Source organism: Clytia hemisphaerica, unplaced genomic scaffold (genome assembly GCF_902728285.1).
Source record: "Clytia hemisphaerica strain Z4C2 unplaced genomic scaffold, Clytia hemisphaerica genome assembly, whole genome shotgun sequence".
Taxonomy (NCBI): Eukaryota; Metazoa; Cnidaria; class Hydrozoa; order Leptothecata; family Clytiidae; genus Clytia; species Clytia hemisphaerica.
The window spans coordinates 1,028,347-1,043,310 of record NW_027103551.1 but is presented as its reverse complement, the minus strand read 5'-3'; the positions used below and the strand labels follow the sequence as shown (position 1 = coordinate 1,043,310).

General features: G+C 36.7%; 1 protein-coding gene across 1 annotated transcript; it reads left to right on the top strand.

The window, feature by feature from the left end:
* The first annotated feature begins 1,220 nt into the window (after positions 1-1,220).
* On the top strand, positions 1,221-14,749 carry LOC136800170 (serine/arginine-rich splicing factor 10-like). The gene is made up of 5 exons (XM_067056785.1): positions 1,221-1,423; positions 9,435-9,539; positions 11,590-11,693; positions 11,959-12,010; positions 14,332-14,749. Exons 1-5 carry the CDS (start codon positions 1,362-1,364, stop codon positions 14,609-14,611), a joined length of 603 nt encoding a protein of 200 aa, XP_066912886.1. The 5' UTR covers positions 1,221-1,361; the 3' UTR covers positions 14,612-14,749.
* Positions 14,750-14,964: the final 215 nt, after the last annotated feature.

Sequence of the window (14,964 nt, the reverse complement as noted above, 5' to 3'; positions counted from 1 at the left end):
GATCAAAAATAGCTAAGTGGACAACGACCTCGGAAGTATTTTGTATTATCTATCTCACCATGTTTTATTTTGTAAAATTTACTCTCGTAGTCGTAGAAAAATTGTAAATAGTAAATTGATTTTAATATTTTTCATTTTCTAAATTAAATACTTTTACTACAACTTTGTTTAGTAGAGTGATGATTACTTTCTTTTATATTTTTTCTGTATCTTTAACTTTTATCACTTCCATCGCACTGTGTTAGTTATGTCAGTGTCCAAGGATAACGAAAAGATAACAAAAAAAAGTTATTTGTAATCCTCGTTTTTTCTTTTTCATTCCTGGAGATGATTCAAAGGATTACTCCGGGGGGGGGGCACTCGATTTGTAAACGATGGCTGATTGATGATCGATTTGATTGTTACAAGGGTACTTTTCGATTGTTATAGGGCTAGAACCGGGGGGAGGCTAAAGTTGCGAGCTGCCGGGGGTGTGCCGCCCCTCTTTAACCCTCGGACGCTTAGCGGGACTAAAAAGGAGGAAAAAGAGGAACATTTTGTGAATTCTACTACCCTTATTTGGACTAATTTGACCAAATTTCGATCTTTCTGCTGGGGGCGCAAAAAGGATTTCGATTGTTATAGGGCTAGAACCGGGGGGAGACTAAAGTTGCGAGCTGCCGGGGGTGTGCCGCCCCTCTTTAACCCTCGGACGCTTAGCGGGACTAAAAAGGAGGAAAAAGAGGAACATTTTGTGAATTCTACTACCCTTATTTGGACTAATTTGACCAAATTTCGATCTTTCTGCTGGGGGCGCAAAAAGCTGAAATTTTCCTATTTTTCCGACCCTTAGTGGGACTGAAATTTGACTTTGGCTGTAGGTCCAAAAAGGCACCCGCCGTACATGTACCACTCCATACCCCCCTGGATGGGGTAGGTAACGAGGTAAATACGGTAAAAAAAACTCTTCTTAAGGCCGGTGTCTCCACTTTTGCGCGAAATAGGCGACAGTTTTTTTTCTAACCTTTTTTGCCTGAAGAAAAGATTATATCATAAAAAAGTTTTGCGCTGACAAAAAAAAGTTGAAGAAAGTTTTTTATCTGTTACGTCAATTTCGACCAATGGAATTGCTTCATTTTTCAACCGACCAATGACCTTACAAAAAAAACGTTTTCGCTTAAAAAAAAAAGGTTTTCGCTCATGATGTCGCACGAAAGTGGAGACCGGCCTTTACTCCGGTCTTCCCGCTTTAAGGACGGACACGGACACGGACAAGTCGATGGCGCTCGCTTCAGATTTTCTTTCCTTTTACCAGTTTGCAAGTGAACAGGTGTCAGAGAACAGCAACAACCAGGACAAGAAAAGATACCAAAATACTGAAAATGTCAAGATACAGGAAATCAGTTACATCAGTCTACGTCAAAAACATTCATAATGAAGTCAGGTATAGACCTTTTTTCAAAGAGGACGTCCTGTTGAATAATTATGTAGTCCAGCCATAAAACACATGCATACTGTATCATGCATATTGTAATAATTATGCAAGGTTTTATCATTATTTTTCTGCTGGACTACATAATTATTCAAAAGGGTGGCCTCTTTGAAAAAAGGTCTATTGATATCATAAGTTACAGTTTTTACACCATCGCATCATAACCAGACGGTGTCAATCGAACAACTTCGAACAAAAATCGCAATCGAACCAATCGAAAGTAATCGAACACGATCGAATAATTGCGATTCGATTGTCGAACGTAATCGAATCTCAATCGAACAGCCGATTCCTGGGTAATATTCGATTGTGTTCGATTGCGTTCGAGTAACGTTAGATTGTTTCGATTAATAGTTGACTATGTTCCATTTGTTCGATTACGATTATGTTCGATGAGTTTGATTGCGATTTTAAATTAAATTGGATCACTCTGTTAGAGCTTTTTAGCACGGGCGGCCGAGCACTTATTAAGTATCGTACGAAAGCGAATAAAATCTAAATCAATCGAACGTACTCGAACATAATCGAATACAATCGAACGTAATTGAAGCAATCGAGCGGCAAATCCTGGGTAATATTCTATTGCGATTCGATTGCGTTCGACAATCGAAGTGCAATTATCCGATTGTGTTCAATTGCGTTCAATTGATTCAGCGTTCGATTCGTTCGATTGACACCGTCTGGTCATAAACTTTTAAGCACCAGTAGCGGCCTGGCTTAATTTTCTTGGTGGTACAAACTATGAAATTGGCGCCCCTGGTATTTTTGTCCTTATTTGCGCCCTATACCATTAAGTGAAACTATTAAACTGGTAAGAGCAGTGACTGGTTGAAAGTAACGCCCGGAATCTCTGAGTTAACAAAGTTTTATTTATACGAAGGTGGTGGTAATGATAATTTGATATATATTTCCTTGTTATTTCCTGATCTTGCTGTACTCTCCATTAAATATCAATGGCTGAAAGAAGCCCCAAAAATTCGAAAGTTGGCAAGAATAAGGGTTCTTTGCAATTGTGGCGCCGCAGGCAAAAAAATAATTTGGTGTAAGAAAGGTCAAACAGCTTATAAGATATTCTAAAAAGGAGAAAGTTAGTCCGCATAAGACCACACGAAGCGCCGCAGGCGAAAAAAAATTTACATTGCACTTATAGAACGCGCTAAAAATGTGTCAAAGGGCGCAAAATCGCCCAACCAAACATCAAAAAAAATTTTGGCGCCCCCTTAAAAAGCTTTTTTGGCGCCCTTCTCAGGTCTTTCTGGGTGGTGCACTGCACACCCTGCACCCCCTGCCAGGCCGCCACTTAAGCACAAGCTCAAGCAAGAAGGGCAGGGTCAGGGACAAAATTAGCCTGGGTGGTACCGTGAGCGTGAAGTCGGCTAACTTGCATCAGTGGAGGCTAACATACATAGCCCTCAAATGACTGACCAATCAAAACAGCAAAATTTCAAAACAAAAGAACTATGCAGCTTTGCGTCCCAGCTCACTCTTACACTTTGATATTTGAGTCTACACCTACTCTTGTGCTTTCCACATTTACCAGCGTCTTAGAACATCTTGCGCTAATGTTTTTAACTTTTTATTTTATTTTATCCTTTATGGTTAAAATCACGAAAATGTACCGTGAGAAAGGGTAACTTGCATCAGTGGAGGCTAACATGCATAGCCCTCAAATGAAAGGCCCGGCTGGTCATTAAAATACGAAAATAAATCGAAACAAAAATGGTAGAGTAGAGCTGCGAGCGGAGCTGCGTATGTGTATTTTAATGACCAGCCAGGTCACTCATTTGAGGGCTATGCATGTTAGCCTCCACTGATGCAAGTTACCCTTTTTCACGGTACGTAATGTATTATGTATGTGATAATTCAATAGAACATAGAACTAGAACTTCCCAACAACTTTTGTTTTTGCTTATGTAGGTTTTAAAATCCACAAGTAATGAATCTCTTATAGCTTTATCTGAATAAATCAGGTTGAAAATCTTTCGTCAGGTTTCATTCCGTACGTTTTTTATCCACGTGGTGAACCGGTTTCCCCGATTTCCCGATAATTAAAAATTGGAACTTTCCCGTGGGCGCGGTTGGGTGTACCCGCCATCGCGAAATATTTTTCGTGAAAATTTACCGTATTCTAACGCTAATATAATCTAAATAGGAAACAAATATTAAATTTGAATCTTTTTTTGTTCGTATTTCTAAATTTCACGATAAAAAGAACTATTTCTTTAACGGGCGTTGAATCGACATTGACATATTTAATGATGTCATAATCTATGCCGTGCATATTTTGTCAGCGCCGTGCATATTTTGTCAACATCTTTTTCATTGGATAAATACCACTAAAATATACAAGAGAAGTAAACATAAATTTATCGCCCGCGAGCACGGCTTAGCCTAAGCGCACCTCTCTTATTCATTATCTAAGAATTGGAACAGGCAAAGATTACCGTGCGGGCTGATAGCGGACAAAGGTTATTTGAACATATTTTCAGTTATAATCCAAGGTAGAACAAACTAAACATAGAAAGGGGGTATTTTTTAGTGCTCTATATACGATGATCGGTATTTTTTTTGTTTAGATTTTTCTACCCAGCCCCGTTGCTATATACGCGCGCCCTGTTGCTAAACCTTTGATTGAAATCGAAAGTGAAATGAGGTCCTGACTGGCTTGAACAGGTCATCCAACTCGTTGAGTCCGATGCTTCAACATTTCCTTGAGGCTGTTGGAGTCAGCTTGCCTAAGGTTGAAATAGTGGGCAAGCAGAGGTTCATCCGGAACAGTTGTCATGTGAGGAAGGTGTCTAAAGTGTTTTTTGAATACTTCTTTGGGGCAGTTTGTCAAATCTCTTATTGGTCTGGGAAGGGTGTTAATCGAGGGCCTTCTTGGGAAAGACTTCCCCTCCAGATATTTTTGTGTTTAATATTGACAGCTTTTAGATTGCAAATTCTCCCCAATCTCTGATTTATATGGCAGGAAATGCCTCCTTTACTTTTGTCATAATCAAAATTCGGGACGTTGCCTTCAATGTCGTTCCAGGTATAAATTATTTGATACCGCTCTCTCCGTCTTTCAAGGCTATACAGTTTTACTGATTTGAGTTTTTCCTAATAATCAAGATGTCTGAGGGATGGAATTCCATGTAAAAATGATTTCTGAACTTCTTCCAGTTGCTGGATAAGACCACGTTTCCAGGGAGACCAGAGTTGAGAACAGTAGTCCAAATGAGGGATGGCTAGTGCTTTCCATAAAGTTAACATGGTTTCAATTTTCCTTGATTTGAATGTGCGGTATATCCATGCACTTATATTTTTTAATTTGTTCTTGGATATGTTTCTCATAAGTCAACTGAGTGTTTAGGGTGACTCCAAGGTCTTTAACTTCGTCTTTATTTTCGATCAACGTTGTTGTGTCAGAAAAATAACGAGAACTTTGCTTCATTTTTTTTTCTTTTTTTTTTCCGACCTGCTGCATGAATTCAGGATTTAATTTTTTCTCAGATTTGAAAACCTCACAAAGTAATAAGCGAAGATGAATTTCATGGACCGTTTTACACTTGGTGCTCTGTAACAGAGATTCATAGTTTTCTTGGAAATCACAAAGTAATATTCTCAGAGCCCGCTTGTGGACTTTAGTGATTTCCTCATATATAGTCTTGTTACAGAACATCCAAATGATTGGCTTCAGAGCGTCGTTTTTCCCGTAGGCAAGGTGCTCAAATTTAAGACCATTCAGCTGCATGTTGTTGTCTTCTGTCCACTTATAGACAGTGTCTAGGTTTTGTAGATGATAAACATCCTCCAGTTTGGATATTTCTTTTATCAAACAGGTGTCGTCAGCAAACGATGCCTTATTATCAATATCTTGAATCATGATAAGGAACAATAGCAGTCCCAGCACAGATCCTTGTGGCACACCTGAAATATAATCTGTTTCTGAGGACAAGGCTGAGTTTACTGAAACTCTGTGTTCAATGAGTCAAAAAGGATCTGATCCATTCAAGGAGTTTACCGTTTATGCCATTTCTCTGAAGCTTGTGTAACAAAATGGTGTGGTCTACTCTATCGAAAGCTTTACTGAAGTCTAAATAGATAACGTCAATGTTGTTTCCATTCTCTAGGTAATGGATCAGTCTTTCAGTGTGTTGAAGCAATTGACTAAGACATGAGCGGTCTTTCCTAAAGCCATGTTGATTATTGTTATACAGATTGTTTTCTTCTAGATGATTCTGTATCTTGGCTCGTACAATCTTTTCAAAGACCTTTGAAATGTGGGATGTGAGTATGTTTCTCCAGATGATTGAAAGTGGTAAAGCAATGTTATCTTTAGTTTTTAGCAGAAGAATAGCTGGAAAACCATCAGGTCCAGGTGCTGAAGTTGGTGACAGTGTACCGATTTCTTTGACAAATTCCTCGATAGTCAGATTGATATCTTTAAGTGTTGGTATTTGTGACTCAAGCGGATGAAGTTCGTAGTTTTGAAGAGGTTGGGTGAAGACAGACTTGTATTGGTTTTGTAGGATATTGGCCATCAAAAGGGTATCATTAGTCAATTTGTTAGTGTCTGGATCGATTAATAAGGGTACAACTTTTGGTTTAGATTTCGAGAAGCGATTAGCGTACAAGTAAAAGAATTTTGGGTTGGATTTGATTTTAGAGGTTGCTTGAGCTTCTTTCTGTTCCCTCTCTTAAGCAAAGGATTTTTGAAGTAGCACTTCAATTTCAACAAGTTTTTCTGTAGTTTTAAGATTTTGAAATCTTTTTCTCAGTTTCTTTCTTTTTCGCATTAAAATCCGCCTGTCTCTTGTGAAGATTGAATCAGAGTTATTAGTCAAGAAGTCTAATATATTGCCATTAGAATGAGTAGGTTTATGGATCATCTGGTTCAAGTTTAAAATTGAAGTAAAATTGTTTAAACATCTAGAAGTTGTTTGTTGCAGCTAATTGATGGTATGTAAGAGTCATTTTTTTATGGTGTGGGGTATATTGAAATCACCACATAGATAAATATCTGGGGTATTTCCTTCCATTGTTTCGATGATGTCCTGCATTGCTGAGATAAGGTCCAAGAATTCCGGAGCTGCTGATTTGTGCAGAATGTTTGTTGGCTGTCTATAAATGACACCAAGAATAAGGGTAAGGTTTTTTGAATGAAGTAGTAGAGCTTTATTGACTCTTTCTGAAAATTTCAAGTATTGGCTCAAACATTGGAGATACGTCACTTCGAAGATAAAATGCGACACGTCCGCTATGTCTGCCGTATGTGGATTTGATGCGATTTCTATCCTTACGAAAAAGCTCATATCCCTCAATTTCAAGCTCTGCTTTCTTGTGCGAAGATGATAGCCATGTCTCGGTTAGGCCCATAAAAATGTGGTTCTCAGAATGAAGAATTGATGCCAGTAGAGGAACTGATGATTGAGTGGTCTGGGGACGTAAACCCTAAATATTCATAAAAGAAAAAGTATTCATTGATGTGGTATCCTTTGTTTGTTGTGGTGAAAATTGCTTTGGTTGAGTGGATAGTCCTGAAGACGGGGTATATTTCGTACATTCAGATTGGTAGTGATCATTGATATCATTTTTGTCCGAAAATTGTCTAAGATTTTCAGAAAATCCAATGATTGTTGTGTGTTTGTATGGTTCTTTAGTACTGGGTCCCTTTTAGTCCCCTTGACATGAGTAAAAGTGCAATTTGTGTTAAAACATCCACCTTTTCTGATCGATGAAGAACACATACGTGGATGAAACATGTTGTATTTTGTGCCAGCATTACAGCCATTTGGGGATTTATTACCATGTCTTAGTAACTTGGTACAGATTTTTGGATACTTGAATCGGCAATCTTTACCTGTGATGCCATATTTACATTTTCCTTTCTTGTAAAAGTTACAAACTGGAGTTTCTTCAGAGACTCTGTCCTTGGTTGTAATATTATTCGAAGATAAGGTTGTGTCGTTTTGTAAATCGCGTTGAAATTTAGATTTTAGGAAATTAGTCCTACCCAGGTCCTACCCATCAACAATCTTATTCGAGGGTCTGTCGATAATAATGTCTGGGGTGATTGGAATGTGAGGGAGTGTCCTTCTTGGAGTGGGTTGGGTTCCATTTAAGAAAGATTCAGTGGCTTCAACAGCTTCAGTGATCTGCGTATGTGAATTCGTTATTTGAGCTTGTTGTACTTAATCTGTTTCATTTTTGTGAGTAAAATTTATGTTTTCGTCTTGACATGCCGGGCATAGATAAAAGATGGGATTACATAATTTCTCATGTTCATTCAAAAGATTCATGCTTATCAGAAGTTTAAGATAGCATGGCCGGTGCACTTCCTGACCACGTGCACCACAGCTAATGAGTGGTTTGTCATTGAGTTTGCATGAATATGATTCTTGACAAATCTGGCATACATCTGGGAAAATTTTTTTGATCTTCAAACATAATAGGTGGATTGCATCATCCTTGCTAAGGTTGTTAGATGGCAACGATGATGAAAAGGTTGGGAGATAGTTAAGGGTTTCAATGATTGGAGATTTGCGGCATGATTTAAGTACTTTGATGCTGTCTTTTGTTGGAAGTTCAGGATTGTACATCCGTAAGCAATTTTTGATAACGTCAGTAGGAGCATCCTCCACAAGACCAGCAAGAGCTCTCTTCCAAGTTTCAACTAAAAGTCATCAATATTACAGAATTCAGAGGACAGGCTGTACTTTCATTTTTAGTGCTTTCATTTTAGATTTCAAGCCTACATCTTAGCAACAGGGTGCTCGCCCTTAGTTACAGGTGCTTTTAAGCAAAAAATCAAACAAAGAAAATTTTCAAATCCCTCATTTTGAAAAATACAATTAAAAATGAAACTTTTCCATCATTCACTTTTTCGCACAATTCTTTGAAATGAAAATATAAATTCTTCTTGTATTGGAGGATTTTTTGCTGCACTTTGTTGACAATCTAACTCTCGCATAAAACTCCTGCTTTCTTCAAAGAATTAAAAATAAGAAAAAGCCTAAGCCTTAGGATTACGGATTTGAAACAAATGAAAGATGTGTGACGTATAGTAGCAGAAAAGCTCATTGGTGAAAAATAGTCCAAGCCCCAGAGTAATCAGTACAGAAGGTCGCTTTTGTTTTTATAGCAGATTTTGATATAAAATTCTCACTTGAATTACTTGTCAATGTATTGTTTCAACTAAAATGTTGCTATTGTATTGTTGTAAAGGAAAAAAGAAAAGAGGTAAAGCTATCCTAGCCTCAAATCCTAATAGTTTTAGTCTTAAATATCTCAGCTACTCATTTTTTCAAGTTACATGTGTTTTCCTTGAGATAAAGAAAACTTCAAGGGAAATTATTCAGAAAAGTTTACATTTTGAGACTTACCGAGGTAGATTTAAAATGATTTGTTACTCTCAGGTGCCTAATAAACAGACCCCCCCCTTTATTAAAGTTTTAAGATTTTTCTAATCTGGCTCTCCGTTTATTAGGTACCTGAAAGTAGATGTTGTAGCAGTTGTGAGCAGTTCATCCCAATAATTACCTGGGGGGCTGGGTACTAGGGCAAAATGGGTTACGGGGATGTTCCGCTGGTCAGGTTACCCTTTTTAACCGCCACGAGTCCCAGGTAGGGTCGCAAAAATACCAAAATAGAAAAATCATTCCCTCGTAGGCAGTCGTAGGGTGCCTTTTTTGGAAAATTTGGGGAAAAGGTGGAAAATTTGAGAAACTTTTGGATTTTTTTCGCAACTTTCGGCAAAATTTTTGAAAAAGCGAGTCCCACGTAGGGTCCATTTTTCGAACCTCAGCGGAGCACCCTCGTCGGTCGGCAAGGGTAGTCCCCCAGAAAAATTATCTGTTTTGGATGCTAAAGACCTCCCTTTTTCAAAAACCTTCCTCGAAATGTTAGAGCCCCCCTTCCCAACATATACTCAGTCTCTAGTCTCTACGATAATAATGAATTATTCTACTTTTCGTTTTAGGCCGGATGATCTGCGAAAAATGTTTTTGAAGTATGGAGATATCAGTGATGTGTACGTTCCACTTGATTATTTCACTCGCGAACCTCGAGGATTCGCTTATGTACAATATCTTTTCAATTAATCTCGAGCACTTTTCTTCATGCTACTTTTAGTGTATTTTCAAGTTTTCCCCTTTCACAAACAATTGGCAAACTGGCTTCTTTCCTTACAATTCTGAAACTTTATTTCAATCAATTTTGTAGAATCTAACAAAGACAAAGACAAAGTAAAGATTTGTTTAATTTCAAAAGAAAGATTTCGAGACAACAAAAGCTAAAGTAAAGACAAAGATAAAGGCTTTTAAAGACAAACTTTCCTGAAAAAGACAAAGCAAAGACAAAAGAACCAAAAGTTTAATTTTTCAAAGACAAAGACAAAACCTTTAGCCAAAGCCAGCTCTCGAAAGAAAACACAATACAGACGAAGGAATGTTTTAAGGCAAAGACAAAGACAAAGCTAAAGCCAAAAATGGACACCAAATGTTCAAGTCAAAAAATCTTTGTAAGATTTACTTATGGCCATCCTTTAAATTGTTCTTTAGGTGTTTTAGTCCAGTTGCGAAATAACCTTTTTTGCTTGATCCTTTACAAGTAGTGTACACATTTTTTTTATTAGAACCTAGTTTATAAGAACATATAGGCTGAAATTCGTCGAAAAATTAAGAACATCTTAGGAACATGCCCAGCCTCAGTTTGGAAAAAAATGACACGAAACTACAATTTTTTAAGCAGTTTTAACCGAATTTAGGGGTGGATCTTCAAAAGTCGAGAGTCAAATATTGTCCAAATTTTGCCAAATTTAAGTGCTCTTTATTTTGTATCATATTGTCGATTTAAGAGTAGTAGGAAAAATTAAGAACGCATTTAAGAACATTTTAGGCTGAAAATTGCTAAAAAATAAGCACATCCAGGCTCAGCCAAATTTTAGGTGTTCTAGTAAAAAAAACGTGTATATGGGTTTTTATTTTTATTTTCTCATCATAATTGTCCCTTGGGAAACCTTCAAAAGCAGTTTTTGCCAAGCTTGCAAAGCTGGGAACATTTTCTATAAAGTATTGAAGGGGTAAGGTCACTTTAATCTAGTGAGCCCTTTGAAAGTCATTTTTTAAGTTTCTTAATGACCAAAACTGATAAAGCTTGAAGATTAGTTCTCCAAAATGGAATCATTTGCTCCATTTGGTTGATTAGTTCTCCGCAAATGGACTTCAATTTAAATGCAAATTTTTATGCTAAGGAGAAAATAAAAAAATGTAGTGTTTCCGGAATGCGGGTGAAGGAAAAAGCTTTCAAGCGGCCGGCCGGAAAAAAATTTTTTTTGCTATTTTTGATAACTTAAAATCATTGAAATAGAACTTTAAAGATAACTTTCATGTACACTACAAACAGTATGAAGTAAGCCCTGAATACTATTGTATCAACTACTAACGAACAAAACTTAATTTACAGCGGGAAATCTAACCCCATCTAACCAAACGACGTTTGATAGCTTGAACGGTCAACTTGATTTATTTATTCTTGATTTTCATAGTCTGCGGCCGGGTCAGAAAAAAAATTATATTTTTCACCCGGCCGGTTTCTGGAAACCCTACATTTTTTTATTTTCGCTTAACGTCAGCATTCTTAAGATAATTTAGTGCAGATAAAAATTTAGAGTCGCTTTGCAAAATTTGAGCAAAAAAAAAATTAAAGTGGAAAAAGTTTGGTCCTTTATTTGACTATTCAAAAAATGATGGCGTCATCAGGTAGCAATGTAGTTATCATAATGGGCTCCTTCCTGAAAATGTCTGCACATGGGGTTTAAGGATAGTGTCCGGGGGTAGTGAAAAATTTAAGATTTGCCTTGTCTGGAGGGGTAATTCTGCTCTGTTTGAGGGTAATTTTGAATGTCTCTTGCAAGATTTCAATTTAGTTTGATAAATATTTCAATCCGGTTTGTACAAAATTATGAATTATTGTACCGGGCAACTACTGCATTGGTCTAACTTAACCGAAATTTTTCGAGCAAGTAGTGTGTTGTTGTCTGATGTTATAATGATATTTGAAAAGTTTTTATTGTGACTTTGGTAAGTTTAATAACATATAGTGTTTCCTTAACGAACGATTGTGTTGCTATGCACGTTTGACAACCGTGACGATGCAGAAGATGCTATTCACTATCTGGATGGGACCAATTTCTTTGGTCGAAATCTTGAAGTCACTCTCGCTCAAGGAGACAGGAAAAGTAAGTTATCCTCGCGTTGGTCTTTAAAAAAATAATTTATAGAAAATATTTTTTTTGGTTCATAACTCCTGATACCCGCTAATTGATTGATAACTTCTGAGGGATACATGTGAATTTTCTTGAAATGCAGAAATACTCGAAAGCCTAATACCAAATTACAGGCACTCTAGAAACCCATCTGGGGTTTCCTTATACTTGGCCATAGAGGAATGTTTAAGTGTGAGTATACATTGTTAACATTTTCTCTTTACACTTGTTCTTTCAGCACCTGGTCAAATGAGATATAAAGATGGCGGCAGTGGTGGTGGTGGAAGGAGGTACTTATTGTTTTATTGTGATGTGAAAATAATAACCATAAATCACGCCTTTGTTAGGGGGTGGTGATTTCGAAGGGGAATAGATGTATATCCTACTGTTTTCTTTAGTCTGGGATCAGAATCGAGAAATAGCAATTTTGCTCAATCCAGAAGGTGAATGGGATTGTTATATATCGTTGGAACGAAAATTTTATGCTGATTATGGAAACCCGGGTCTTAAAAAGTCTATCCTGGACAAAATTGCATACGAGGCTGGAGTTTGCACTCCGTCGTGGTGTTTTTTCGATTTTACTTGTTTTAGAAAATTGCTTACTGTCACCAAAGTAAAGGGTTTTACAATTTCATTTTTTATGCAAAATGCTGTCAACAGAATAAGTTAATAGAAAAAAATTCAAAAATCTCAAAAGAAAAAATTTTTGCACTCCATCTTGGAAGATTTTGGCGAAAAAATCGATGTTTTTTCTTAAAATTCGTCAAAAACTAGTCTATAAACCACTGAAATTATTTTTTCCTGCTAAAAATACTATAAAAGATTAGGAAAGTATAATAAAATAACGAAAAATTGGCTCAAAACTTTATTTTGCACTCCCCCGTTGGTGTTTTTATTGAAAAAACGAGATTTTTGGTGTTTTTGAAGAAAATATAACATTTTCTGGCTTTTCCTTTGATCTACGACTGGAAATCCTATCTTTCTCTTAGAATCATTTTTATCCAACACAAAATGCTAAATATTCTGAAAAATGACCCTCCTTCACTGGGGTTTTAAGTCAAAATATAGTATTTTTACTTAAAATTCGTCAAAAACTAGTCTTTAAACCACTGAAATTGTGTCAAAATAAGTGCAAAAATATTTCCATATTTCCGCTAAATGTTAAGAATAAAGTATAGGAAATAGAAAAGTGGGCTCAAAACGCTATTTTGCACTCCTCCGTTGGCGTTTTCATTGAAAAAGAAGATTTTTGGTGTTTTCTTATTAGGTTTAAGTTTTGAAATAAGCGCCGCACGTCTCAATGCGGTGAAGAGTCTTATCTTCAATAGCAATTTCGTCCCAAAAACCCAGGCAAAGGAGACCATTTTTTTATATATTTTTAGCATTCTTGTGTTGGAAAAAAATTCTAGGAGAAAACACAGTATTTCCAGTCGTAAATCGAAGGAAAACCTAAATAGAAAACACCAAAAATCTTCTTTTTCAATAATGACTTAAAACCCCAGTGAAGGAGGGTCATTTTTCAGAATATTTAGCATTTTGTGTTGGATAAAAACGATTCTATAAGAAAGATAGGATTTCCAAATCGTAGATCAAAAGAAAATCTAGAAAATGTTATATCTTTTTCAAAAACACCAAAAATCTCGTTTTTTCAATAAAAACACCAACGGGGGAGTGCAAAATAAAGTTTTGAGCCAATTTTTCGTTATTTTGTTATACTTTCCTAATCTTTCATAGTATTTTTAGCAGGAAAAAATAATTTCAGTGGTTTATTGACTAGTTTTTGACGAATTTTAAGGAAAAACATCAATTTTTCGCCAAAATCTTCCAAGATGGAGTGCAAAAATTTTTTTCCGAGATTTTTGAATTATTTCTATTAGCCCATTCTGTTGACAGCATTTTGCATTAAAAATGAAATTCTAAAACCCTTTACTTTGCTGAAAGTAAGCAATTTTCTAAAACAGGTAAAATCGAAAAAACACCACGACGGAGTGCAAACTCCAGCCTCGTTTGCAATGATGTCAATTAGATAGACTTTTTAAGACCCCGGCTTCCGTAATCAGCATAAAACTTCTGTTCCAACGGTGTATAACAATCCCATTCACCTTCTGGGTTGAGCAAAGTCGTCTATAACTCGAGATTTTGAATTCTGCTCCCAGACTACTTGTGAAGAGTTTTAAAAAGGAAGAATTTTGCCCAATAAAATTATTTTCACCAATTTTAGTGATGCTTTTGAGTTCTATAAACTTTCGCGAATCGCCTCTTTAAGAATATTCAAATACATTTACTTTCGCGAAAAAGGCCAAAATTTGCGAAAATCGCGAAAGTTTCTGCTCGCGAAAGTTTGTACGTCTAAGTATTTAGAAGTCAAAAGACTGATCTTGGAAAGTGTGTAAACCTTTCGAATCAATATTATTCAAGGTTGGGGTTCCAAGAAAGAGAATAAATAATGACCTGTTCTTTGTGGATGTGCAACCAAGGAAATAACAGCTTCAAATATAACATTGGTTATTCTGTTCTAGCCCTTCGTAATTTTGCTCGTTTGTCACTATTGATAAAGCACTTATTACAAAGTTAATTGGTTTAAAATAGCTGTCTTCTTTTCTCTTTTTAGACGAAGAAGTTATTCACGAAGCCGTTCGCGATCTCGTTCACGAAGTCCTCGCCGAAGACGTCACTCACGTTCCAGAAGTCCTCCGCCACGCAGACGTTCACCGCCAAGACGAAGAAGTCGTTCCCAGTCACCGCCAAGGCGAAGAACGCGTACGCCAAGTCGGTCACGTAGTCGAAGCAGATCGAGATCAAGAAGTCGTAGTCCTAGCCACGATCGGCATCGAAGCAGATCCAGATCGAGGTCCAGATCGAGGAGTGTATCTCCACAACATCGTAATTAGAAGTTTAACACGTGACTTTTGTTTAGCGAAAGTTAAAGTTTTCTCGACTTTTATCTTTTATTTTTATGGCTTACCTATTTGTAAATAAATTCATCATATCGAAGATGCGTTGAAAGAAAACTTGAATAGCACTTAAAAGCGAACTTTTAGTCAACTATCATTGGTTTCTAATTGTATCCTCATAGTCTGGATTATGATCACCTTTACACTTAGATTAAATAATAAGACTTTGAGTTACTTTGAATGGCCGACTTTGAGGTTTTGAGAATTAAGTATACGTTACTCGTTTCCAGAGACTAGTTCTGCATAACTCAAGAATTTTCTCTTTTTTAATATCTTTGACAACGGTCGAT

What these genes read in the sequence shown, in the direction of transcription:
- LOC136800170 (XM_067056785.1), top strand. Translation starts at nt 1,362, where the DNA reads ATGTCAAGATACAGGAAATCAGTTACATCAGTCTACGTCAAAAACATT. An exon ending in CGAGGATTCGCTTATGTACA is followed by an intron (nt 9,540 to 11,589) that starts ATATCTTTTCAA and finishes GTTGCTATGCAC; the next exon opens with GTTTGACAACCGTGACGATG. An exon ending in AGTGGTGGTGGTGGAAGGAG is followed by an intron (nt 12,011 to 14,331) that starts GTACTTATTGTT and finishes TTCTCTTTTTAG; the next exon opens with ACGAAGAAGTTATTCACGAA.